Here is a 26,428-nt window from a genome sequence, read left to right as displayed (position 1 = left end):
ATAGACCAAATAACTTCTACTCAGGGTTATTTTTCAGACTAAGTAAGAAACAGAGAATAAAAAAAAGCAGAGAATATGACCACAATATGACCACAAATTCAAGGAAAGCAAGGACTTAAACTTGTTAACTGGCATATTGTGTATATAGATTGTAGCCAGTCTAGTGCAATACAGGTACTAGTGCTCCAAAGCTATGTGTCGAGATTTCATGAATAAATAAATGTTGACTATTATTATTGAGAATGACTCTTCTTTACTTGGATTAAAATAACTGAATCTAATCAATGAGTTTCTTTTTTTAACATTTCTCTTATCTCCTTCAAAGCAAATTATTCTTATTCTTATTATTTGATTGTAGGTTTTATATTTGTTTTTTTTCTTCATTTATATTTTTATCAGGGGGTTTGTTTCTTTTTTCTTTATTTTTATATTTTTTTAAATTTTTATTAGTGAGACACCATGAGGTACAGTTGTAGACCATGAGGTACAGTTGTAGACTTACAAATTTTGTGCTTGGGTTTCAATTATACAATGATCAAATACCCATCCCTCCACCAGTGCCCATTTCCCACCACCATGGGTCCCAGTATCCCTCCCCTCAATCCCTCCCCCCCCAATGCACCCTGCCTCTGTGGCAGGGCATTCCCCTTTGTTCTCTCTCTCCTTTTGGGTGTTGTGGTTTGCAAAAGAGGCATTGAGTGGCAATCACGGTCTATAGTCTACTTTCAGCATGCTTCTCCCATCCTGGGAGGATCCTCCCAACACCCTTTATTTGGTGCTCCCTTCTCCCTGAGCTGCCTTTTTTCCTGGCATGTGTGGCTGGCCTCCAGCCATGGAGCAAAATTCCTGGTACTAATCTTGGCCATTCTTGGGTGTTAGTCTCCTTTTTTGTTACTTTATGTTCCCCAGGTGAATGCAATCTTTCTATGACTATCCCGCTCTTTCTGACTCATTTAGCTTAACATGATACTTTCCATGTAGGACCACTTGTATGTAAATTTCATTACTTCATCTTTTCTAACCGCTACTTAGTACTCCATTGTGTAAATGTACCAAAGTTTCTTTAACCAGATAACTGGTTAAAGAAACTTTGTATCTGTTTTTGACACATCCAGCAATGCTCAGGGTTTACTCCTGGCTCTGCATTCAGGAATAATCCTTGGTTGTGCTGGGGAACTATATGGGATGCCAGGGATGGAACCCAAGTCAGCTGTAGCAAGATAACTCCTTACCCTCTGTACTATCTCTCCGGCCCCAAGCAAATTATTATTATTATTATTATTATTATTATTAATGTAGAGTCTCCTACCCTGTGCCTGACTATCTCCACCAGGGCCCAACAGCTGAAGACCACCGGGGCCCAGCCAAGGTCATACTGGGACTACTCTCCACACTTGGATGAGCCTCACGCATAAAAGAACTGGCAGAGGAACCCAGGTGTGTGGGACCCGGGGCTGAGATCTCCAAGCCTGCACAGTTTGGGACTGGACCTGCCAGTAACTAGACAGTTACACCCACCAACTGCCGTGTAACTCCAACAACGGCCAGGATCCAGAGATCATCACACTCAGCTCCTGGGAGAGAACAAGACAGAGTCTCCTACCCTAAGCCTGACTGTCTCCACCAGGGCCCAACAGCTGAAGACCACCGAGGCCCAGCCAAGGCCATGCTGGGACCACTCTCCACACACTTGGATGAGCCTCACGCATAAAAGAACTGACAGAGGAACCCAGGTGTGTGGGACCCGGGGCTGAGATCTCCAAGCCTGCACAGTTTGGGACTGGACCTGCCAGTAACTAGACAGTTACACCCACCAACTGCCGTGTAACTCCAACAACGGCCAGGATCCAGAGATTATCATACTCAGTTCCTGGAAGCGCGCGGCCGAATTTACGGCCACGCGACATCTTATCATCTCATTCCTACTTTGGACAAACTGGCAGGCTACCAAATGTAACCTGCTCACACGGCAGAGTCTGGCAAACTCCCCGTGGTATACCCAATATGCCAAATACCAGTAACAGTGATGGGTCTCATTCTCCTAACCCTGAAAAAGCCTTGAATATGGCACTTAAAAAAAAAATCTCAGGGCTAGGACGAAGAAGACGTTACTGGCACCTGCTCGAGGCAATCGACGAACAACAGGGTGGTCGTGATCGTGATCGTGATTAATGTAGGAGTACTACTATTTATTCAGCTACTGACTAAGCTGAGGCAGGCTTGAACTCAACATTACTCATTTAAAATTCTTTTTAATTGAATATCTGTGAGATAGACAATTACAAAGTTGTTCATAATTGGGTTTCAGTCATACAATGCTCCAACACCCACCCCTCTGTAGCAGTGTACATTTCCCACTACCAATGTTGCCCTGTTTCCAATTCCATAACCTGCCTCTCTGTCAAGGACTTTTATTCTCTCTCTCTCTCTCTCTCTCTCTCTCTCTCTCTCTCTTTCCGCTTTTGTGCATTATTTTTTGCAATACTGGTACTAAGAGGCCATCGTGTTTATTTTTTCCAGCAGATTATATTTTGGTGAGGTCCGTCCTGAGACAGAAGAGTTCAGAGGAGGGCATGGTGATGATTTTGGATTGAGGAAGCTAGTGGCTCTGCCGGGGCTTTGATTGGGCAGGCACCAGGGTGACCTGTTCCCACTCCCCACCCCCAGCCCACACCACAATTTACTCATCTGTTCTACCTTGTGTGGGTCTGAGATTAACTGTAGCTTCTGATCTTTTTCAAGATTTATTTATTGGTCTCTGAAGCAAGGCAAATAATGGAGCTTGGATAGCTGAGCCAGAGGTAGTTTGTAGGCATGATTCCCACATACTTAACTTTCGGCCATTTAATTTCTCAGGAAACTTGGGCCCGAGTTGTTGAGGTCTGACCAGAGGCACGGTGGCAATTTGGGGGTATCAGGAAGCCTAACGGTACCATCAGGCTGCTGATGCATTCACCCTGCGGGTACAACTTGATAATCTGGTGGCACTACACCCCTTCCCCCAGCAAATTATTATTGTTTTACACATTACAAAACACTCAACACAGGTGCTGGAGAAATGGTACAATGGGTAAGGTGCTAGCTTTACATGTGGCTGACCTGGTTTTGATCCCTGGTATACCATATGGTACCCTGAGCCTGCCAGGAGTGATTTCTAAGTGCAGAGTCAGGAGTAACCCCTGAGCACAGCCAGGTGTGACTCCGGTACCCCTATAAAAAAAAAACCACTCAACACAAACTTAAAGACTATAAAATTCTAGGGAATGATGAAAATACTAGAAAATACTAAAGGTTGAAAGGAGACAAATGTGTAAAGAGATTTTGGGTATATATGGCAATGTACTAGCTGTACTAAGATCAGAAAAAGAGAGATAGTACTATAAACCAGAGAGATAGTACTATGGGTAAGGTTCTTGTCTTGTATGCAGAAGACCTTGGTTCTATCTCTGGAATCACATATGGTTCCCTGAGCTCCACCAGGAGTAACCCCTGAGGTCAGAACCAGGAGTAAGCCCTGATCTCAGCCAGATGTGGCCAGAAAAAAATACCCTCTCCCGAAAAAAAATTAAAGAAAAAGAAATAACATTCCCAAACAATACAGCCAGAGAGTGCTAGAGATGGCCACCCCGCCCCCCCCGACCCCACCTCTCTATTTTTTTTTTTGGCAGGGCCCCAGGAGTGGGGGTAAGGGATTCACATCCAGCAGTGCTCAGAGGTTATTCCTGGTTCTGCACTCAGGTATCACTCCTGGCAGGCTTGGGGTACCATATGAATGCTGGGAATAGAACCTGTGTTCATTCCTACGTGTGCAGGCAAGCACGCCTTACTTGCTGTACTATCACTCTGCCACTGCCCCCCATCTCTTTTTCATTAACCTCCTGGGAGAAACAAAGACTCTCTGCATTGCTGTCATTCCACATCAGACCCACGTCTTCACATTAATACTCATGGCCTGATTCTAATATTTCCACTACATCAGTTTACCGACGACCCTCAGAAGTCACCTGCCTAGTGGATGTCAAGCTTCATTGGGGGCTGCTGGAGCCACACCCAAGAGCTCAAGAGGCACGTGGGGTCAGGGATTGAACCCAGAGCCTCATATATGCAAGACCTGGCTAAACCATTCGGTCTACATCCCTGTCCCCTTTTTCATACTTCTTATATCCAGACACGAGTTCCAGGTAGTTGGTGGGTGTGACATAGTTGTGTCTTCGCAGTTCCAACAGCATTTTCTGGGAATACTGAGCCACTGACCAGTGCATGGTGACAAAGATCTGGGCCACTTTCTTGTGGATCTGAGGTGAACAGATAAAGGATGTCAGAAAAGCCAAGGTTAATGGAGATGGAAATTAGGAAGGATCAAGGGTGGAATGGAAGATAACAGGCTCTCACATTCTCCTGAGTTCCCAGGTCTACTCCCATGAGGTATTTCTCGGCTACCTCTAGCAGGGCCTCCCGGGGCCACTCTGAGAACCAGTTGATAGTTGTGCAGTTCACCAAGGCTGGGTACTGGCGGATCCAGTTCCTGGTGAGGGATTTCAAGAAACCGTTAAATCCATTCTCAGAATCAACCCCCAGCTACCAGCTATGTCTCTGTCCTTAGGCGCCTGTATCTCCTTAGCCAGATTCTGTTCCCTATAGAGAGAGTTCAAGGCCATAGAAAGAAATAGGCTCTACATTGTATTGCAAATCAAAGTACCTAAAGAAAAACTGATAGAAAAAAAAGAGAGAAAGAACTAGATTCTAGGGGACGGTGAGATAGCTCAAAGGGCTGTTCATGTGCTTTGCGTGTGTGAGCCTGGGTTTAATACCCAGAACCACATGGTTCCTTATACACTAAGTCTGGTTAGTTAAATATTGCCAAGAGTGGCACCAGGGACCCCTCAGCATTGCCTGGGAGCCCCCGGCCCCCACAAGAGACAGGCCAGGGAGACAGTGCAAAGGATTAGAGCATTTATGTTCTATGTGTGGAAGGCCTGAATTCAATCCCCAGTACCACATGGTCCCCCAGGCACTGCTGCGAGTGACTCTAGAGCACCAAGATGGGAGTAGTTCCTGCGCAATGCAGTGAAAACAAAACAAAGCAACGCTAGGATGGCACGGGCTGTAGCTCAGTTGTAGAGCAAATGCTTTGCTCGTAGGGGCCCTGGGTTCAACTCCTGACACACAAAATCCTGGGATGGCAAATTTAGTATTATGCATATTTTTTCCCATCACAAATAAAAAATCTGAAAATAAAATACAATCCCCTCCATGGACAATCCCTATGTCATCATCAGGAATGTTCTGAGAGGAGACGGAGTGAGAGGATTTGGGATGAGCAGGAAAGCAGGACTATTTCTGAGGCTCACTCCCAGAAGGCAGGGCAGGCCCAGAGCAGAAGGGAGGCCTCTGGGAAAAGCGAGCACCTGGGCCTGGAAGGAGAAGCAAAACGGGACTCACCTAAAGGGATTGCCCACAGGACTGAGGCAGAGAATGATGTGCAGGTTGTTGCGCACGCGCTCAATGAGGTAGGCGAAGAGGCTGTCAGAGGACTCGGGCACCTGCTCAGCTCGGGCCTGGTCTATAATACGCGTTTGGATCTGCAGGGAAGCAATAGCACCACAGTTCCTGCAGCCACCCCATGTAGGGGGGCAACAGGCAATGCTGGGCTCGCAGGAGGGGGTTTTAAAGCAGCTCCGCACAGTAGGGTCTCTTGAGAGATAAAGAGTCAAGACTCTTTGCCTGAATGGGGGTGAAGGGAGGAGGGGGGTACTACGTAGCATCTTCTGAACTGGTGCTTCTTCAAGGGTGAGTCAGAAACTCTAGAGAAAGCCTGCAGCGGGTGTGGACGGGATCGTACCTCTTCAAACTCATCAGTCTTATAGAGATTAGGAACTTCGCCTGAGCTGAGGATGTTGTTGATGTCCTCTAAGAATGACTCATCAGCGATTTGAGTGTCCACAAACAGGAAGGACGTGGCCAGGAGCTCTACTCCAGCCTGACGATACAAACGCTTGATATCTGGTTCAGGTGCAGATAGGGGACAGGAAAGAGAACCAACACCTTAGATTTGCTGGTTGTTTTTTTTTTTTGTATTAATATTCCTTTATTTTATTTATTTATTTTTTATTTATTTGTTGAATCACAGTGAGAACAGTAACAAAGCCTTTCAGTTCAAGTTTTGGTCAGTCATACAAAGATCAAACACCCATCCCTTCACCAGTGCACATTTTTCACCACCAAGAACCCCAGAATACCCCCCCTCCCACCTGTGTGGCAGATTTTCACTTTACACTCTCTCTCTCTCTCTCTCTCTCTCTCTCTCTCCATTGATCACATTCAGATTTGCTGTTTTGTCCTTACTACTATTCTGAGATCCAGGAACATGTCCCCTTTCCCCCTGTCTTCCACACATGCACTATCTCTACCCCTCATGGGGCTCACTAGCTCTCTGATTTCTCACTTTCTCTCATTCTCACTCTCTTGCTCTCTCACTCTCTTAATCTTTCCCCATCTCTCTTGCTCTTTTCTCCCCAACTCCCTTACCTTCTCGGAACTCCTGCTTCCGATAGTGTTTGGTGACCTCAATCTGGAAGGTGATGTACTCGCAAATGGAGGATGCCAAGCGAGCCAAACTCTGACGCCCGCTGCCCCCAATGCCCACCAAGAGCATGTTGCCCCTTGGCTGTCCAATGACCCGCACAATCCTTGTAACTGGAGGGGGAAGAAGATTAAGACAAAGAAATGGCTAAGCGGCCTCAGTTTCTAAAGTAGGGACTGGGGTGTCTGACATTGAAATAGAAGCACAAAAGGTATGAAAAGAATTTGGTGTCCCAGGTCCTGGAAGCAATTCAACTTCTAACCTCCACCATGTCTTTTACACATCACAGGCAAGGAAAAGCCTGTCCATTGCCACAGGAGCATCTGAGGTCAGGGTAGAAGGCAACTTCTTGGGTTAGATTGGGAACAAGACCAAGACCTTTAAAGGACTTCTTGTTTCCATGGAAATACCATAACTGAGAAGCTGGGGAAGGCCACGGGAACAACAAAGGACTCACTGTGTTCAACAGCCTCTCGGAAGAGAACCAGTTGCATTGGCACGACAGCAGGTGAAAGATTGTAGTCATTCAGTGCATTCTCCATGGCTGTCTTCAACACTGTCATATCAGTCAGGTCTTCATATACCTTGGGCTCCCTCATGAAGTCCCCTGAGTCAAGGGGAAAGGGAGTCAGGGGCTCAAATGCATGCTCTCACTGGACTTTCCCAAAGGGCTATGCATCAGGACTCTAGGCCTTGGCTCTTCTAATTTGTCTCCCATAAGTCTCTAGCCCAAGGTATCAAAGACTCAAGCTCACCAAAGACAGGAGAACGTTTGTTGGGGCAAATATTATGAAATGTGAGGTCAAAGAAAGAGCCGAGTTTGTCACTTATGATACCCATGAAGGCCTCCATGTCTGTTGCATCAACCAGTCGGTCAGAGAAGACTCTGTTGAGAGAAATTTGGAGTGGTATCTGGGAATAAGGGGAGAAAGGCCCTGGGGAAGAGTGTCAGATGAGGGTTGGGGGTGGGGGCAGGGACTTGGAGCAAGGCTGAGGAACCTGTATTTGGGGAGGTCTGGCCAGATCACCTGAAACATTCATGGATCCAGAGTCGTGTGATGCTAGTCTTGGTGTCATGGAAGTCCTTATTAGCTCTCAGCATGCCCTGGAACACCTGGGAAAGAGCCATGGCTAGTTGAATTAAGGGAGGAAGAGATTCCTTGTAGAATTCCTGGAGGAAAGGGCTGGAGCAAGAGAGCTTGAAGAGTTGGAACACATGCTTCACATGGGGAGGTGCAGATCAATCCCTGGCACATTATGGTCTGCCAAGCATCTCCAAAGAGTTACTCTAGAGTACCACACTTGGAGTAGTTCCTGAGCACCACCAGATGTAGCACCAAAATAAACAAAAAAGAAAGTTTGGATGTTTGGTCAAAGAAAGTGGCTTTCTCAGGTAGGGGTGGATTTGGGTATGCAGGATGCTACTGAGCTCTAGGGCTTATTTTGTGGAGAAAATAGTGCCTCCAATGAGGCTGTGCTGGGTGAGAGTTTCACCTTAGAGATGTCTCGAAGGTTGAAGAGATAATGGATCTTGGCAGGTGTGGGCAGGAAGCGCTGGACCACAGAGTTGTATACATCCAAGGTGGCTTCAGTTACCACAATCCCAATGGGCTTCACCTCTTCCTCAAATTCCTGAAGCTTCTGATTGATCATGGTGCCAAATATTCGGATGATCTGAGACTCCTAGAAACAGGTGCTCAGACTCAGTTTTCCAGTCTCCTGTTCTGTGAGCCAGTCTGGGCCCAGTGTGCAATGAATGCAGCACCTGCCTTGGGGGCAGACCTTAAAGGCACACCAAAATGCTCAGAAAGAGAATACTGCTTTGTTTTCAAATCAAAATTATACAAGCTGGGCACTAATATTTGAAATGAAGACGGAAGTCATATCATTCATTTTTCCTCTAAGACTCCAATAATGGCTCAACAATGCACTGTTCTGGTTTTGCATTTATTTAAAATTTTGGTGCTCTATTCATCTTAAATTGCTGCCATGATTTTTTAGAGTTGCATTTAGAAGAACATTATCTTTATTTACTGAGTATTTGAGGCACACCTGAGTGCCTCCCTGTCCTTACTCTAATTTTGGAATTCCTCTCCACTCCCAGCTTGATAGAATTTTATCATCCCCAGTCTACTAGGATTCCCTGAGTTCTTTGTCCATCAGGACTAAAAGACTTCACATTCATAACCAGAAAGCTACACACCCATTCTGTACCTGTGCCAGCGAAGGAGACACAAAGATGCCTACAGTCTCCTCACTGCACATTACAGCTCCCTGTACCAACTCCACTGTGGAGTCCCTCAGTTCCCTCATTGCTCTGCCCTTCATTCTCTGAAATACAGATGCTTTTGCTCCCAAGGTCCCTCTCCCGCAGCCCATTATGCCCTCACTGTGGGAAACGTCATGTTGATGATGTTGAAGCGACTCTGCAGCCTTGCGGAGATGACATTCCGCCCACCTCCAGGAGGGCCCATGGCAGCCATGAGGAACATATCCTAGAGAGCAAAGATGAAACAAGGCAGGGGTGGAGGGAAGGGGAGATGAGGCACAGAAACAGGAAGAATAAAAAAGGAACAGGGAAGAGAGTAAACAGAAGGATCAAAGGAAAGAGGATCAGATTCAGAATGAGCAGGAAGGGACAGTCATGGGGGTAGGGAAAGATAAGGGAAGGACAAGATTAAAAATATTTATTAAGAACTATTAAATAATTATACTAATTTATTTATTTAATTTTATTTAAAAGTCACGGTCCTCCCGTTGTTCATCGATTTTTTTTCGAGCGGGCCCAGTAACGTCTCCATCGTGAGACTTGTTGTTACTGTGTTTGGCATATCGAATACATCACGGGTAGCTTGCCAGGCTCTGCCGTGTGGGCGAGATACTCTCGGTAGCTTGCTGGGCTCTCTGAGAGGGGCAGAGGAATCGAACTCGGGTCGGCAACATTGGTTGCTTGTAAGGCAAATGCCCTACCACTGTGCTATCGCTCTCTACTGTTAATTTGTTTGTTTGTTTTGGGGACTTATCCTGGCTCTGTGCTCAGGGATCACTCTTGGTGGGACTTGGGGGACCTATATGGGGCCCAACCAGGATCAGCCACATGCAAGGTAAACATACTACTCGCTCCAAACCCTAGTTTTTATTTTATCTTCATAATACATGTACCCAAATTCAAAAGCAGAAGTTAAAACATATTGGTTTACATCTTCTAGACTTTTTTTTTTTTGAACACACACTTCTTCAGGGCCGGAGCGATAGTACAGTAGGGAGGGTATTTGCCTTGCATGTGACCAACCCTGGTTCGATGCCTGGCATCCCATATAATCCCCGAATACTACCAGGAGTGATTCCTGAGTGCAGAGCCAGGAGTAAGCCCTGAGCAATGCTGGGTGTTACCCAAAAAGCAAATAAATAATAAATAAAACACTTCTACCCACTTATACACAGGTAGAGTGCCAAGGACACCTCAGAGACCTGACTTGGATCACTACTGTCCATTGATTCAGGAAAATGAGACAACTGAGATACTCAGAATCCCATGGGAGAGGAGCTAGGCCTGGACGTAAGGGGGTGGGCAGGGTGAGAACTGACCCCCAAGTGGTTACTACACCAAGAACTGGTAGCGAGGCCCGGAGAAGGATTCTGGACACTGGTGGTGAGGCAATTTGGGGTAGCTTCAGGTTTGACATGTAAGTCATATTACGTAAGAGAAGTGGAAAATGAATAGAAGTTGGAGAACAGAATCCTTCGTCTGAAAGCACAGGGTAAGGTCAATGAGGAACATTAATAATAGGATTTGAAAACTTAGTATCAAAATGAGTGAGCCCTGAAAAAGATAGGGAACTCCTGTATGGAGAGCGATAGAGAATTCCAGAATTTTCTTTTAGGATTAGCATAGGATGGGGCCTGAAACTCTCATAGGAGGAAAACAGATGAATGAACTCTCGGGATGCTTACACGAATATACTTGATGGTCTGCTTCAAACGATCATACCAGAAACCATAGTCAATCCAGAGGCGAATCAGTTCCAGGGGTGGCTGGGACCCAAAGGTGTCCTTTGCTGGCATATTCAGATCATCCATAAAAGTGATCATGCTTTTGCCCCCAAATGGCACATAGACACCCTTGGTTCGCTTCTCCACCCGGCTCTCAATGATGCTTTGCACATTATTGGATGTGGTCTGGTGAAAAGGGTAGAGAACAAATGCTTGAGGTCCCCAAGAGAAATAGAAAGCTGGGGAAGAGTCACTCAGGCTCTTGGATCCCAGGATGAGCAGAGCCTGGGGGAGGAGACCCCAGGATGAGGGAAGAGGTGGGAGGAGCTGGAGGCCTGTCCTCTGAGTCATGCAACTCACCTGTGCAGACATGTTGACAATGAGCACTGACCACTGGCTGGAAGGCAGAGACTGTAGAACACCCTGGGCAATGGAGGTCTTCCCGGTCCCAACGGGACCCACCAGCAGGACAGGATTCTGGTTAGCCACCAAGGCACTCACCAGGTAGTTGTAGCGCACAGTGTCGACAGTGGGCACTATGATCTTATAGAAGGGGGAGCTAGGAAAGAAAGGGAACTGAATCTCCAGCACCACGGTCCTCCTCCTTTCCAGCTCCTGCTTCATTCTGCCTCTTGCTATTTCTCCCCCCAGCATCATCACTCTAGTCACCAACTGCCTTCCGCTGGGGCTTGGGGGATTCTCCTTAAGGGTTCAGCCCCATTTCCTCTAGATCTTGCTCTGCTTACCCAAGAGGTATCTGTCCAGGAACGCATCCCCTCCTGTTTATCTGTCCTTTTTGCTAGACCCCTTGCCCTCTGCCCACTTCTCCTGCCAACTGCACCCCCAAGCTCAATCCACCCCGAAAGCTCTGGTCTTACTTTGGAGGGTAGCGCCAACTCTTAGGGAGTTTATCCTCAAATGATACCCAACTCCGAATCTTGGGGTCCACAAAATACTCATACACCGTGTCCTAAGGAGGAAATGCATGTCAGATTACCAAAACCTTCCTCCGGTACTTATCAGCCCAGAAGAAGTAGCCACAGACAACTGGGTTGGCTAAAAGTTAAGAGACTGAGGATAGGGCTCTGCAGGCAGTTCTGAAAAGACAGAATTGGGCTTGAATGCCCTGACCTTATTGGGAAAGGAACCTTCAATCTCCCGGAGGTAACTATCAATCTTCTTGCGGCCCTCCTCATCCACAGAAGCACACACGGACCAGATCATGCTGAACACAAATGTCAGCTCTACCATGGTCCCATAGTTTTCAGTGTCAGCAGGATTCACCTGGAGAGAAGAAGACAAAGGGAAATACCCTAAAATATAAATGATATGGGGGCCAGCGTGATAGTACGGTGGTTAGGGCATCTCATATGGTCCCCTGAGCAAAGCCAGGAGTAATTCCTAAGTGCAGAGCCAGGAGTAACTCCTAGGGATCGCCAGGTGTGACCCAAAATAAAAAATATATGCATGGTATGGAAGGATAGGTTTTGGCCAACTGTCACAAAGACCAAGTTTTCTAATCTTTGGGGAAAACATTATTGTAAAGAATCTTAAATCTAAAACATGTAGATAAGCATGAACTTTCTTGTTAGTTCAGCAGTTGTCCTGAGTTTCTTCTCTGCTGAGGCATAAAAACATGACAGGGAACTAGACACACCACATCTATTTTGAAGAAATGCCTGTGATTGCTCAGGGAGGCATGTGTAAGGATACTCATAGTGATTTCTTGGTCACTGTCACTGTCCTCCCGCTGTTCATCAATTTGCTCGAGCAGGCCCAGTAACATTGTGAGACTTGTTACTGTGTTGGGCATATCAAATACATCACAGGTAGCTTGCCAGGCTTTGCAATCGGTAATTACAAAAAACTTGATAAGAACTGTGGTCCATAAGCAGATGTATGGAAAAATAAAATTCCACTGCTCAACTTTGCAGTGGAATAATATACAACAGTTAAAAGCAATAAATTTAATCTACATAAAATATTATATAATTCAAAAACATATTGTGGGTAAAGCAAGATAGCCCAAAGGGCTAGAGTACATGTTTTGCATATGGGAGACCTGGATTTGATTCCCTATGCACTACCAGAAATCCTTCCCATCAGCACAGAGTGAGAGTAGCCCTGAATACAAGGAGAGACGAAACAGCACCTCCAGCAACTGCAAATGTGATCTTGTAGGGGCTGGAGCAATAGCACAGGGGGTAGAGCATTTGCCTTGCACATGGCCAACCTGGGTTCGATTCCCAGCATCCTATATGGTACCCTGAGCACTACACCAGGAGTAATTCCTAAGTGCAGAGCCAGGAGTAACCCCTGTGCATCGCCGGGTGTGACCCAAAAAGGGAAAAAACAAAACAAAAAAAGTGACATTGTAGCATGAAGGGCTGGAGCGATAGCACAGCAGTAGGGCGTTTGCCTTGCACGCAGCTGGCCCGGCCCAGCCGGGTTTGATTCCTCCATCCCTCTCGGAGAGCCCGGCAAGCTACCAAGAGTATCTTGTCCGCACGGCAAAGCCTGGCAAGCTCCCCTTGACGTATTCAATATGCCAAACACAGTAACAACAATCACACGATGGAGACATTACTGGGCCCGCTCGAACAAATCGATGAACAATGGGAGGACTATGACCGTGACTGTGTAGCATGAAAAAAATTTTTTAAACATCCTGAAGCTGAAGAAATAGTATAGCAGGTGAGGTGCTTTCCTTGCACTCAGCTGATCCAGGGTTATCTCCAGTATCCTCAGTACCACTCGCTGATGCACGAGGAATAAATCCTGAGTGCAAAGCCGGAAATAAAACCTGAGCATTGCTGGGTGTGATGCCCCAAAACAAATATTTTGGTACCACATTTTTTATGGGTACCTATGGGCTTATACACAAGTAAGTTTTTTGAGGGATTTTTGGTTTTGCCTTTCTTAAGGAGAGGCGGGGGTCTGGGGGGGCACCCTAGGCAGTGCTCAGGGTCTACTCCTGGCTCTGTTCTCAGGGGCTGTTCCTGCCCATGCAAAGTGGACCATGCGGTATTAGGGATAAGAAAGATTTTATTACAAAGGAAACTAAATTCAACTATCACTTATACATAATTAAAATCCTTAACTTAAAATGCAACAATAGCAGAACCAGCCCGGTTAGAGCTCCTACTCTTGATTCCCCAATCCAGAAGGCCCATGGAGCTACCACTCACTGATGGGGTAGGGAGCGTGTGCAGCAACCAAACCCCAGGGGCTAAACTCCCATCCCCAAGACAGTACAAGAAGTAGAGCGCTTGCTTTGCATGCAGACACCCCAGGTCTGATCTTCAGCATTCCATATGGTCCCCCGAGCACTGTCTGGAGTGATTCCTGAGTGCAGAGCCAGGAGTAATCTCTGGGCATTTCCAGTGTGGGCCAAACACTTAAATAAATAAAGACTGCTAATTCTGTGTCCAGATCCACTCTGATCGACTGTACAAAACAGCCACAGGCCCAAGTGCAGGAGCACTTAAGGACAGCTCCTAAGTGAAATGCCTACAACTATATCCAGTGGGGTACAGGATGTGGCACAATCCAGAGTATTGTGCTTGGGCTTAGAATAACCTTCAAATTATGGTTAGACTCAATCTTCTACTATATTCAACCAAGAAACCTTAGTCTGTCCTTCCAATTCACCCCAACGTGCAATATAATCTCTGCCACACTGAAGAGGGTCTTAGCAAACTCCAGCCTGCATTGCCCACCTCCTTTCTGAGTTATTCCCTCTGCCCAGCACAAAGCCTTTCCTAACTATCCCCAGGGCTACAGACACCGCATCACCATCCTCCCCTATGATACCTTGCAAGTTTAGCTACAAAGTCTTAATTTATATTAAAATTATATATATAAGGTCATAGAACTTAATTATCACATAGCTTGATAGTAACTACAGGTCAGTTTTCTGGCAGTGGGTGGAGTGCAGGGCACTTGCCTTGTACATGGCCAACTGGAATTCAATTCCTGGCACCCCATATGGTTCCCAAGCCCTGCCAGGAATGACTCCTGTGTGCAGAGCCAGGAGTAAGCTCTGAGCACCACTAGGTGTGGTCCAAAAGCAAACAAACAAATATATCTGTATACACACAGACACCCAGACACACACACACACACACACACACACACACACACACACACACCTTTTCTAGGTAGTAACTTGATTCCATAATTCTAAATTGAACAAAATTGGGAATGTTTAAAGCCCCTCATCAGATTAGGCTAGGAGCTTCTTCCAGCAGAAATTAGTTCCCAAGGTCTCAAATAATCAAGACTTATCATTTGTTTTAAAAGAATGACTAAGGAAACAAATGAACTAGTCTCCTCGGCTTCCAAAATATAGGTAGAAAGTGAGTAAAACCAAGCCCACTGTGAATGACAGCCAGTACAGAGCCTTTGTCTGGCCTTTGACGGTGCGTGCAAATGCTCTGCTCAAGCCTGGTGCTCACACTGCAGGCTCAGAAGTTGTTCCTGGGAGGGCATAGGCCTGTCCTGTTCCAGCCCTGCTTGGGTAACCCTTTACCCCATTTTCTGGTGTGGCCAGAGCAGAGTACAGCTTGCAGAGGGAAATGATTCCGCTGTATTCAGGAAGAGGCACCAGCTCATTACAATTGATCTTCTTGAAAGTCAGCATCTTGTTGATAAACTTTTCAAACATGCGGTGCAAGGGCTCTGTTTCACCCTGGAGTAGAACAAGAAGGGTTCTTTGTTTCTTCCTGTAACCCGTAAGCCATGGTCACTTACCTCTCTTCATTCCCTTCATACCTTTGGTCTCTTCTCTAGCCACGACTGAACATAGGGTTTCCAACCCAGGTCAGTGTAGTCTGTGTAGACCATCCCACAGCGAGACACAGTGGCGGGAGAGGCCACTGCCAAGTTCTCCACTTCAAACAAGAGAGACACCTGAGGAGAGATTGGGTCAGACTGTTTTCTCTCCACTTTGCCCCAAAGGTATCTACTAGAACCAAGTGTGTCAGGACATAAAATTCGAGGGTTGACATATTGTTGGTTTGTTAAAAGAAATCAGAACGTATTCCAGGTCATCCTTATGAAAAACCAGCCTCTCACTTGGCAAGGTTTGAGTGGGCAGAAAAGGGTGCTTGCCAGCCTGTGAGTTTGTCACCGTAGGCACACAAGTGAGAGTCATCCCTCAGATGTCAGTGGAACTGAGACTGAAAGTGTTGCCTCTCTACACACAGGACATTGATTACCCAAAGGTTTTTGCTATTCAATTGTTCTGCCTTGACAGAAAAGGCATTTTGGTCATAGGTTTCCTCCTGAGTCCAGGCATCTTCCTCACCTCTCTGCTATAGAACTTCTCTTGGCATCTGGTGGTGGTCTTCCCCCTCAGCCCTGCTTCATGTCCTGAACTTTACACTCTGCAGGACACCCCAGTACCTGCTCGGGCATTGCAATGCGTTCTCCATTGATGAGTGTTAACACTTTGTTATCATCCATGACAGAGTTCATGCTCTCGATCCACAGTGTGTCTACCGGGCCATCGAAAAGGATCCACTTCTCATCTGGTTTCTCGTCTTGGTAGAAAAAAAGGATTCAAGGACCCTTCTCATCTATGGTCCCCCTTCTGCCCATTTTCATCTCCTCAGAGAGGAAAGCAGACACTTCCTTGTATGTCACTTTTTCTACCAAGTTTGATATTTCTGCCCCCAGACTGTGAGCCTACCCATGGCCCCTGGGTACCTGCACATGCCATTCGCATGACATTAGACAGGACGCCATCAGTCCACTCATTTGTGTTGAGGTCATATTCCCCATACAGCTCCCCTAGGGACAGTGCCTTTGGGTTCAAAGGGAACTCCTAAAAATGAAACAGGAAGAGGTTTTGGCATTACAGACAGACACAAAGCCCCAGATCTCCTTTTAACACTGCTCCTTCATTTTCAGGTATTTTTCTTGCACCTTTGTCTGCCTCACTTCTCCAAAGCACTGTCCTTTAGATCTCTCTCCACCCCTCAGCCTCCCCCCGCCCAATCCCCTGTACCCAGTGGCATTTAGGGCTTACTCCTGGCTCTGTCCTCAAGGATCACTCCTAGCGGGCTTGGGAACTATATGGGGTGCAGGGAATTGAACCTGAGTTGGCCACATGCAAGGCAAGCTCCCTATTTGCTCTAGCCCCACCCAAAACCTTCTTGACCCCAGCCTCAACTATGTTTCTGGTTCAAATCTCTGCTACTGACTTCAGGGTCCCAACTCCTTACTCTAACAACATTGAAACCAGGTTCTCCAGCACGGCACAAGAAGGATAAAGATGACTGAAGAACTTTCCACGAGGTCGTCTTGCCGCTGCCTGTGCAGCCCACCAACATAGTGGAGTGGCGGGAGTTCTTGGTTTCATACAGCTGGATAACCTTGGTAAGGGTGAACGGTGTGGGCTGCAGGCCCATTTCTCGAGTCTCCTGTTCAATGGCTTCTCGCAACTGAGAAGGGAAATTACAGAAAGTGGAAGAAAAAAGATGAGGCCTGCCAAGGACTTTCTGAATCTTTCGGTTGCATGAGATGATAATGTTCAAAGTGTTGATGAGGTCCAGGGTGCTATGTGCGCACTCTGGCGAGTGTTCATTGCCTTTGAAACTGGCCACTTGGTATGTTCAGCCTGGACTCTAGTGAGACACACCACCCCGGCTTTCACGTATGTAACTCAGGTAAGTTACTTAGCTGAGCCTTAGCTTCCTCCTATGTTAAGTGGAGGAGTGATAATATTCTTCTCATAAGGTTATGTTAGAAAAGATTGTTGCCATAAAAATACAATGTTTATCACACTGTTCTGCACGTTTCCTAATATAATTAAAAAATATATAAAACTAGCATGGATTTGGAAACAAAGTTCATCCTACTGCAGAGAGGCCAGTCTTTAATGATGGACATCAAACTCATCATCACCTGAGTCAGTCCTAGGATAATGGAATATTGTTATCATTTTTTAAAAAGGAATATATACACACATATATGTATATATATGTATGTGTGTATAATATATATATATATATATATATATATATATATATATATACACATATAGTTGGTTTGAAGGCCTTTACCCAGTGGAGCTTATTCCTTGCTCAGAAATCACTCCTGGCGGGCTTCGGGAGACAGATGGGGATTGTTTCTGGGCCAGCCATGTGCAAGACAACTGCTCGCCCCACTGTACAGCCCTCTGGTCCTGCCTATTTTGTGCTTTCTAACCAGAATTTGATTACTTTCTGGAACTTTCATGAGAAATGGGTATGGGGGGAGCACGCTTAGGCTGAAGTTTCATTTTTACAGAAATAATTTGCAGTTGCATCTGCCAATCATATGAGAGAGAAATGACCTGAAATAACTTGAAATTAAATTTGAAGCTCAAGATTTTGGAGCATTACACAATAAGTTATGGGCTGGAGAAATAGTATAGCAAGTAAGGCACTTGCTTTGCCTTACTCTTGCATCTTGAATCTTCCTGTTGCATGAGATGATGTTCAAAGTGTTGACAAGGTGCTGACCTGAAATTGATCCCTGGCATCCCCAACGGTCTCCTGAACACTGCCAGGAATGACTCCTGAGTGCAGAGTTGGGAGTAACCCCTGAGCATCTCCAGGTGTGGTCCACAAAGAGAAACAAACAAAACAACCCAGTAGAAAAAAATATTTACATAGAAGAGCTCCTTTTCTGGCTAGGAAATCTAAATGGAGATTTCTGGATCCCCCCGCCCCTTCTATCATTAGAGGGCAAGACAAGCATACTTATTTGCTGTCTGGGCTTCTCCTTCTTAACACTTGTTTCTCCATTGACTGAATGTGAAATGAAGTTTATGTAGGACTGGGTTTTCTATACATCCAACGATGTGCTGCTTTATTTATATCCTCAGTTCAACACACATTTTTAGAGAGAAAACCAGCTCTATTTATACCCCCTTCTCTCTTTTTGAAAACACCCTGTCCCATCCCTGAATTCTTTCTTTCTTTCCAATTAACAATACATTTACCAAGTATATTTCAGTTGTTTCAATGGAAAAGACTATTCACTATCTAAACCACCACAGTGTCAGAGATCAAGTTCCTATAGTTCCTAAAAGTTTTGTTCCAACCCCTTTCCTTTCCACTGTACTTTCAGATCAGCAGCTTCTAGAAATCTCTTAGCACTGCTTCCTCAGAGGAGAGAAGCAGAGGAACGAGAGGGCTCACTGATAGAAAGTAAAAAGTCCAAAATTAGAGGACCCTATTGCAAACCATAATGCACAAAAAGAAAAGGAAGAATAAGAAGAAAAGTGCCTCTCCTAGAGGGAGGCTGTGGGGTGAGGTGTTGGAGGATGGTGGAAAGGAAACAGGGGACATTGGTGGTGGGAAATATACACTGGTGGAGGGTTGGGTACTGGGTCATTGTATGACTAAAACCCAATTATGAACAGTTTTGTAATAGTCTCTCTCATAGATATTCAATTAAAAAAATTTTTTAAATAAGGTGAAGTTCATGCCCGATTCAGTCAGCTTGTGGCTGAATAAATAGCAGTACACCTACATTAACTAAAAAAATTTTAAAGCAAAATTGGAGGTCTCAGACAAGTCCAAAAGTGTTGTGTGGAAGGACTTGAGTGGGTGAGTAAGCAGGGGAGGGGGTGACGGCAGGAGAAAGGATGTTTGAATGGGGCTGTATCATTTTATAGACTAGGAAGTCTGGAGAAAGGTCAACTCTCCTGTTTAAAAGCACAGTGAGCAGCAAACAAGAATCTGAAATCAAATTTCCTATTCTTGGGGGCTGGAGCAATAGCACAGCTGGTAGGGCGTTTGCCTTGCACGTGGCCGATCTAGATTCGATTCCCAGCATTCCATATGGTCCCCCGAGCACCGCCAGGAGTAATTCCTGAGTGCATGAACCAGGAGTAACTCTTGTGCATCGCCGGGTGTGACCCAAAAAGAAAAAAAAATTCCTATTTATGCATATTCACATATGAAATCTGAGAGAGTATTAAGGAAAAAAATACCTTGCCATAGTCAAGGACAGGAAGCTCAATGTTGGGGAACAAATCTTGCACAATGGCATTGAATAGTGGCACATCATTTGAAGTTAGCTTGGCAATATTCATATCTCTCATTGAAAGCAGCAGTACCTGGATGGGAAAAGACAGACTCAGATTTGAGGATCCTAGGTACTCACTAGGCTCACCTTCTCCAAAGGGGTCAGGAGTCATGAAAAGGTACATCTGAATCTTGGCGTGCCAACAGCCAGGGTCCAGAGACACAGCAACCAGTCCCGGACGGCATCACAGCACCAGAGATCCCTCCAGGCCCTATACTGAGCCAATTTCACAGGGGCACTCCAGATGGAGCAGGTGCAGTCTCCCCGCCTACTCCAGATGGAATCCCGGCATCTAAAAGCTCCCACAAGCAAGGCCCAGGTATGCGGGTACCAGGTCTGAATCTCCAAGCCGCATGGCGGCAGAGGTGCTGGGCCATCCCACCTCAGCTCTCTGCCCACTCTGCAGCCTGGCTGTCACCCCCAGAAGCTTCCTCTGGGTGCCATCTTAGGGCACCATCAGCCTTGGTCCAGAGACTCCCAATTGAATCCCAAAATGGATTAGTGCCCTAAAGAGATGTCTCTGGAACCCAGCTATCTACAACTAGGATCCCAGAAGTATGAGACCACTTTGCGGCTGTACAAACTCTCATTATATTCAAAATGAGCAATGGAAAAGAAATTATCTAGAGTTGCCCCTGGTAGGCATACTTGAATGATGGTGGGAAAATTCGGGCAAAACATAATGCCCATAAGTAGAAAGACAGTATTGGGGAAATTGTCTGCCATAGAGGCAGGGTGAGGACTGGGATTCGGGGAAGGGGATACTGGGAACATTGGTGGTGGAAAATGTGCACTGGTGGAGGATGGGTGTTTGACCATTTTATGGCTGAATCTTAAACATAAAAGCTTTGTAACTGTATCTCACAGTGATTCAATAAAATGTTTTTTTAAAAAAAAGGTTCATCCGAGGGGCTAGAGAGATAGTATAGCAGGTAGGATGCTTTCCTGGGCCACAGCCCACCCAGGTTCAATCCCCAGCATCCCATATGGTTCCCCAAGCACTGCCAGAAGCAATTACTGAATGTTGAGCCAGGAGTAAACCCTGAGTATCACTGAGTGTGGCTTCAAAACAAACAGACAAAAAATAGGATACACTTCCAGGGACTGAACCTAGGGCATCACACATGCAAGCAAATGCTCTACCTAGCTACATCCTTGGTCCTTAAGAAAGTCTTTAGCAATTCAACAGGGAGAACATGGCAACAGAGGAGACAAACAAAAAAAAGTGGGAATTCTAATCTGGAAAAAGAAAAGACTTGAGGGCTCAAGAGGTAATAGAAGTCAAGCGCTTGCCTTGCATGCCCTAGAAACCCAGTTCACCACTGTGGTTACCCAAGTACCACCAGGGGTCACTTCTCAGCACAGAGCCAGGAATAGTCCCTGAGCACTGCTGGATGTGGCCCACCCCCACCCTGCAAAAAAGAAGAACTTAAAAATTTGAGCGAAGCTACATGTCAATGGAGGTTAGAAATTTGAGTGAACCCATGTCAGTGGAGGTTAAGGCCCAAGGACAGCATCCTGGAACAACCTCTTCATCCACCAGATCTGCCTGCAGGCGGCGCTTCTTGCCAGCATAACGCAGGAGGGAGGTGAGAGCGCGGAGGCCAAAGTCATAATGGTCCTGTCTGGAGAGCTGCTGCACAGCCAGGGAGTAAAGTGTGTACACCTTCTTGGCCAGCACCTGGCAAACAAACAGAAAAGGAGATGGCAACCCACTGCCCCCCACCCCCCTACACACACCTCACCACCATGAAAATCCTCCTGCTTCTTGTAGGGCGTTATAGAAATAAGAACCTTGATCCTAGACTTGAAAAAGTTAAGAGGTGCTCTATGGACAATCCCAATAAGAACATCTTATGGAATACGACATCTCAGACTAGTAACGTTGCAGAGGGGATACTTCCCCTGTCTGAATTATTCTGCCTCTGTACCCCACTGACACTATTCCACATTCCCTGCATGGTGGCTGAAGTGGATTTCAAGGGGTTCTATCCAGAGAATGATCTTGGAAATAATAAAAGGAAATAAAATAATTGGGAGGAAAGGAGATTATTAGAATACCTTGCAGTTGCCAAAACCCTCCCCAAAGAGGATGATTTCTGCAATGAGAGTAGAATCAGGCACCACCATAGCAATAGGACGAAACATCGATTTAAGATTTTCAGGAAGCTCTGTACGACCAGCATAGCCTGAAAGATAATTTCATTATGAAAAACTCTCACCTTTTCTCATCTTCCTTTTTTGAGGCCACACCCAGGAGTGCTGAGGGCCACACCCAGGGACTTCCACACGCAACCCAGGTGCTCTGCCATTGGGAGCCATCTCCAAGACCCCTACTTTAAAATTTTAATTTACTTCACAAAGACTCATTTCTCCATCAGTCCCACTGTACCCACCCCTAGGTCCACGCCTTTTCATCTTGACCCTGGATGCCATTATACTTTGTACTTTTCATCCTCACTGGTTCTTGATTTTAGTTCTGGGTTTTTTGTTTGTTTTTTGGGGGGGGGTTGGGCTACACCTAGCAGTATTTGGGGCTTATTCTGACTCTATACTCAGGAATCATTCCTAGCAGGGCTCGGGGGACAGTATGAGATGCCGGAGATAGAGCCCAGGTTGGCTACATGAGAGGCAAGTGCCCTACCTGCTGCATTACCTTTCCAGCCACCCCCCCCCCCCCCGCCACTGTCCGAGGTTCTCTCTTTACTTTCTACTTCAAACACAAATCAGGGTACTGTCAGTCTTCCATCTTTCCATATCCCATGTGTAACTCGCAGCAATCCGAATAGAATTCATAGCTGCTTCTCTAATTCTTTTGGTACCAAAACCCTCTTCTGAGGTTTATTTTCTCCTCAAACTTCCAGAGCTGTTCGTAGACAAGAGGAACGAAAAACTCTGAACTCTATGTTTTGGGGGATATTTCCCCATCTACAGAAGGGGAAAGAGACCAGAATTCAAGTAGGCTGACGGAAGAAAATAGTGAAATATCTTAAAAAGATTAGAGGAACATGGGATGGAGTGATAGTACAGCGGGTAGGACCCTTGCCTCGCACACAGCAGACTCAGGCTGAATCCCAGGCACCTCGTATGTTCACTTGAGCACTGCCAGGAATAACTCCTGAGTGTAGAGCCAGGGGTAGCCCCTGAGCATTGTGGGGTATTGCCCCCCATACAAAAAATATTAGGGCAATAGAAGAGATAGCACAGGAAGGTAATTGCCTTGCATGCAGCCAACCCTAACCATAGTTCAAATTACTGGCACCCACATATATTCCCTAATTATACAGGGGTCACTCTGCATAATTCTTGGCACAGAGCCAAGAAGAGTCCTTGATTCCAGCCACATGTAGTCCTAACCTTCATACACACACACACACACACACACACACACACACACACACAACATATATGGGCATCAACTGTGAGGCAGTCAGTCCCGTTAGGGAGAATAAGACTTCCTTCCCTTCTTCTGGAAAATTGTGTTTTTCTTCTCTCAGAATGTCATCTTAACCACATTTTACTTGACTAAACACACTGACCAGGAAGAGGAAAAGGAAGATGTTTAATTATTTACAGGGATCCCCAGGAGCCCCATCTACTGCCTGACCCTTACCGGGATTCATGGTGATGAAGATGCCACAGGACCACACCAGACTGATTTCAAAGCCCTCAAAATGGAAGCGGGTATGACCAGCACTCAGGGCAGTTAGGATGGACAAGATCTGCTGGGCCACCACTGACAGTACCTCGATGTTGATGCGGTTAAATTCATCAAAGCATCCCCAGGCACCCGTCTGTGGGGTAGGAGACAGAGTGACTGGGAGCAAGTGAAGTGCCCTTACATTGGGAGAAACTAGAAAATAGAACTATATGTTCTTCCTATAATGTTTTCATAGAGATGGAGCCAAATGATAGTACAGCATGTAGGACGTATGCCTTGCACACAAGCGGACCCAGATTCTATCTCCGGCATCCCATATGGTCCCTGAAGCAATGCCAGCAGTAATTCCTGAATGCAGAGCCAGGAGTAAACCCTGAGCACTGCCAGGTATGGCACCCAAAAAAAATTCTTTTTAAAAATAAAATTTTCATAGGAAAGTGACCCCCAAATGGAGAGAGGAAGAAGAGATCTCAGAATGATTTTGCAGTTTCTATTCAGAATCTTCCATCAGACAGTGATGGACAATTGGGGGATGCCAGAAGACTGTGGGTGGAAAGAGACTGGAATTGTGAACTTGTTGACAGTGAGAGCCTGCAGTGAGCCAGTTTGTCTTTGTCTTCATCATCTTTAATCCTTACATAATCCTTGGTCACTGTCACTGTCCTCCCGTTGTTCATCGATTTGCTCAAGCGGGCCCAGTAACGTCTCCATTGGAGACTTTTGTTGTTACTGTGTTTGGCATATCGAATACGTCACGGGGAGCTTGCCAGGCTCTGCCGAGCGGGCGAGATACTCTCGGTAGCTTGCCGGGCTCTCCGAGAGGGGCGGAGGAATCGAACTTGGGCCGGCCATGTTGGCCGCGTGTAAGGCAAATGCCCTGCCGCTGTGCTATTGCTCCAGCCCAATAATCCTTACAAATGACAAATAAGAAAAGTAAAATTCAGGCAGGTGTGGGATTTCCCCAACAGCAAAAACTAACTGAGGTAATGCTGTAAATTACAAAACACTCAACCAGATTTGGGGTCCAGATGATTTTCTGGGATTAAAAGGTATTTAAGTGGCTGGATATTGTAGTGGGTAGGGTGCTTGGCTTGCTCAGAGCCAACCCAGGTTTGATCCCCAGCACCACATATGGTTCCCCAAGCCTTTCCATGAGTGACTCCTGAGCACAAATCCAGGAGTAATCACTGAACACTGCTGGAGTGGCTCAAAAACCAAGCACAAAGAACCCCAGATATATATATATGTATATATATATATATATATATTTTGCTCTTTTCGGGTCACACCCGGCGATGCACAGGAGTTACTCCTGGGTCATGCATTCAGGAATTACTCCTGACAGTGCTTGGGGGACCATATGAGATGCTGGGAATCGAACCCAGATCGGCCACATGCAAGGCAAATGCCCTACCCGCTGTGCTATCACTCCAGCCCCAGAACCCCAGATATTTCAGAGATCCTCTGGGAAAAGGTGGTAGCATACTGACCTGGGCAAGGCCTGAATACATTCGTCCCATGGACTTATAATCCAGGCCCTCGGAGCAGTTGACCACAATGACATATACACCAAGTGCCTTGCCAAGATCCTTGACTGTTTCAGTCTTTCCTGTCCCTGCTGGACCTTTAGGGGAGCCCCCTCGGTGCAGGTGCAAAGCTGTGGTCAGAGTCATATAACACCTGAGAATTGAGGGCAGGATTCATGAGATGCCTGAAAGCCTTATCTCAGCATTAACTCCTCTGCCCGACCCCCTATTCATCCCCCAGGGCTGACCTGTCTGTCAGGGGAGTGATGACAAGCCTTCCGGAGTTACCCAAGTACTCATAGCCATACTGGAACTGGGTGTTGGTCTGGCGGATCATACAGTCATCTAAATCCTGGACAACAGAGCAGAATAAGAGCAGCAGGCTTGGAAGAAGACTTAAAGCTGGGAAGATGACTGAGAGTAGAGCTGGATTAGGGTTCAGGTTAAAAAACAGGAGAAAAGGGCCAGAGCAATAGTACAGCGGGTAGGGCATATGCCTTGCACATGACTGACCCAGGTTCAATCCCCAACATTCCATGTGGTCCCCTGAGTACTGCCAGGGATAACTCCTGAGTGCAGAGCCAAGACCAATCCCTGAACATTTCTGGGTGTGACCCCAAAAATTTAAAAAATAGACAAAACCCAGGAGAGGGACTGGAGTGATTGTAGGGTAGATTGTAGAGCAGGTAAGGCATTTGCCTTTCATGTAACTAACCCTGCAATTTAATATGGTCCCCCAAGCACGTAATTCCTGAGCAAAGAGTCAGGAGTAACCCCTGAATATCACCAGGTGTGTTAGTCCCGGGACCCGCTACCAAAGAGAAAAAAAAAAGGAGAGAAGGGTATGTGGCTTGATAGAAAACTGGCTGATGTTCACCCCAATGCACTGCAACAGCCCCTGGAGTCTGTCTGACTCCCCATCAAATGAAACCCATCCTGAGATCTGACAGAAAAAAAAAATTGTGTTGATGCCTCTGACATAGAAGATCAGAGATCAAGTGAAGAACTGGATTAGATTGCTATGATAGGTCCAGGGGTTAGATTATTATTATATTTAGAGAACAATAATAATCCTGTATATTGTATTATTGTATTTAGAGAACCCAAATTTAACTAAGACATCAAGACAGGGTTTCGGGAAGGAGAGTGGCGAGTAGCCCCATAGTCACCTTCTCCCAGTAAAAGCGCAGTTGGCTAAGCCAGTCGAAGGAATTGACATCCATGAGACCACTCTTATAAAGCTTCTCCAAAACATCCCGGGCATGAATTTCTATTGTCACGAGAGCTACAATTTTCAGCCGCATGATCTTGGTCAAGTTTCCCCTGATAGCTTCTGAATACTTATTCAGAATTGACACCTATGAAATAGGCAGGAAAAGAGCAGATACAACCAAACCCAAATCGCACCTAATCCCAGCCTAACACAACTTTTAGTCCAATGTCCATCCAAGGTCTGCTGTGACTCCTGCCTGATGCCAAGATCGGCACTGGAAAACTTACTACTAATCCCCCCAAACCTCTGTCACTGCACTTCTAGCTCACAGCAGTCACTCTGACTCTTTCTCACCCTCTCATCTCTAATCT

At 46.1% G+C, this 26,428-nt stretch overlaps 1 protein-coding gene across 1 annotated transcript in view; it reads right to left on the bottom strand.

Annotated features, from left to right (window-relative positions):
* The window catches only part of DNAH2 (dynein axonemal heavy chain 2), a 149,350-nt gene that overhangs the window by 31,992 nt on the left and 90,930 nt on the right, over window positions 1-26,428 (bottom strand). Inside the window, exons 33-58 of the mRNA XM_056114802.1 lie at window positions 26,014-26,202; window positions 25,093-25,196; window positions 24,809-24,998; window positions 23,271-23,451; window positions 21,719-21,846; window positions 21,186-21,338; window positions 19,563-19,688; window positions 16,804-17,022; window positions 16,286-16,403; window positions 15,983-16,119; window positions 15,350-15,487; window positions 15,108-15,266; window positions 11,708-11,860; window positions 11,455-11,546; window positions 10,937-11,135; window positions 10,538-10,762; window positions 8,974-9,078; window positions 8,078-8,266; window positions 7,612-7,697; window positions 7,339-7,469; window positions 7,041-7,190; window positions 6,529-6,696; window positions 5,843-6,003; window positions 5,443-5,582; window positions 4,393-4,525; window positions 4,156-4,295 (exon numbers count right to left, since the gene is read on the bottom strand). Of these exons, the coding sequence (XP_055970777.1) occupies window positions 4,156-4,295; window positions 4,393-4,525; window positions 5,443-5,582; window positions 5,843-6,003; window positions 6,529-6,696; window positions 7,041-7,190; window positions 7,339-7,469; window positions 7,612-7,697; window positions 8,078-8,266; window positions 8,974-9,078; window positions 10,538-10,762; window positions 10,937-11,135; window positions 11,455-11,546; window positions 11,708-11,860; window positions 15,108-15,266; window positions 15,350-15,487; window positions 15,983-16,119; window positions 16,286-16,403; window positions 16,804-17,022; window positions 19,563-19,688; window positions 21,186-21,338; window positions 21,719-21,846; window positions 23,271-23,451; window positions 24,809-24,998; window positions 25,093-25,196; window positions 26,014-26,202 (3,914 nt within the window). The remainder of the gene's footprint in view (window positions 1-4,155; window positions 4,296-4,392; window positions 4,526-5,442; window positions 5,583-5,842; window positions 6,004-6,528; window positions 6,697-7,040; window positions 7,191-7,338; window positions 7,470-7,611; window positions 7,698-8,077; window positions 8,267-8,973; window positions 9,079-10,537; window positions 10,763-10,936; window positions 11,136-11,454; window positions 11,547-11,707; window positions 11,861-15,107; window positions 15,267-15,349; window positions 15,488-15,982; window positions 16,120-16,285; window positions 16,404-16,803; window positions 17,023-19,562; window positions 19,689-21,185; window positions 21,339-21,718; window positions 21,847-23,270; window positions 23,452-24,808; window positions 24,999-25,092; window positions 25,197-26,013; window positions 26,203-26,428) is intronic.

The sequence above is a fragment of the Sorex fumeus genome, unplaced genomic scaffold (genome assembly GCF_029834395.1).
Source record: "Sorex fumeus unplaced genomic scaffold, SorFum_2.1 ptg000028l, whole genome shotgun sequence".
NCBI lineage: Eukaryota > Metazoa > Chordata > Mammalia > Eulipotyphla > Soricidae > Sorex > Sorex fumeus.
This window is presented reverse-complemented; position numbering and strand designations above follow the sequence as displayed.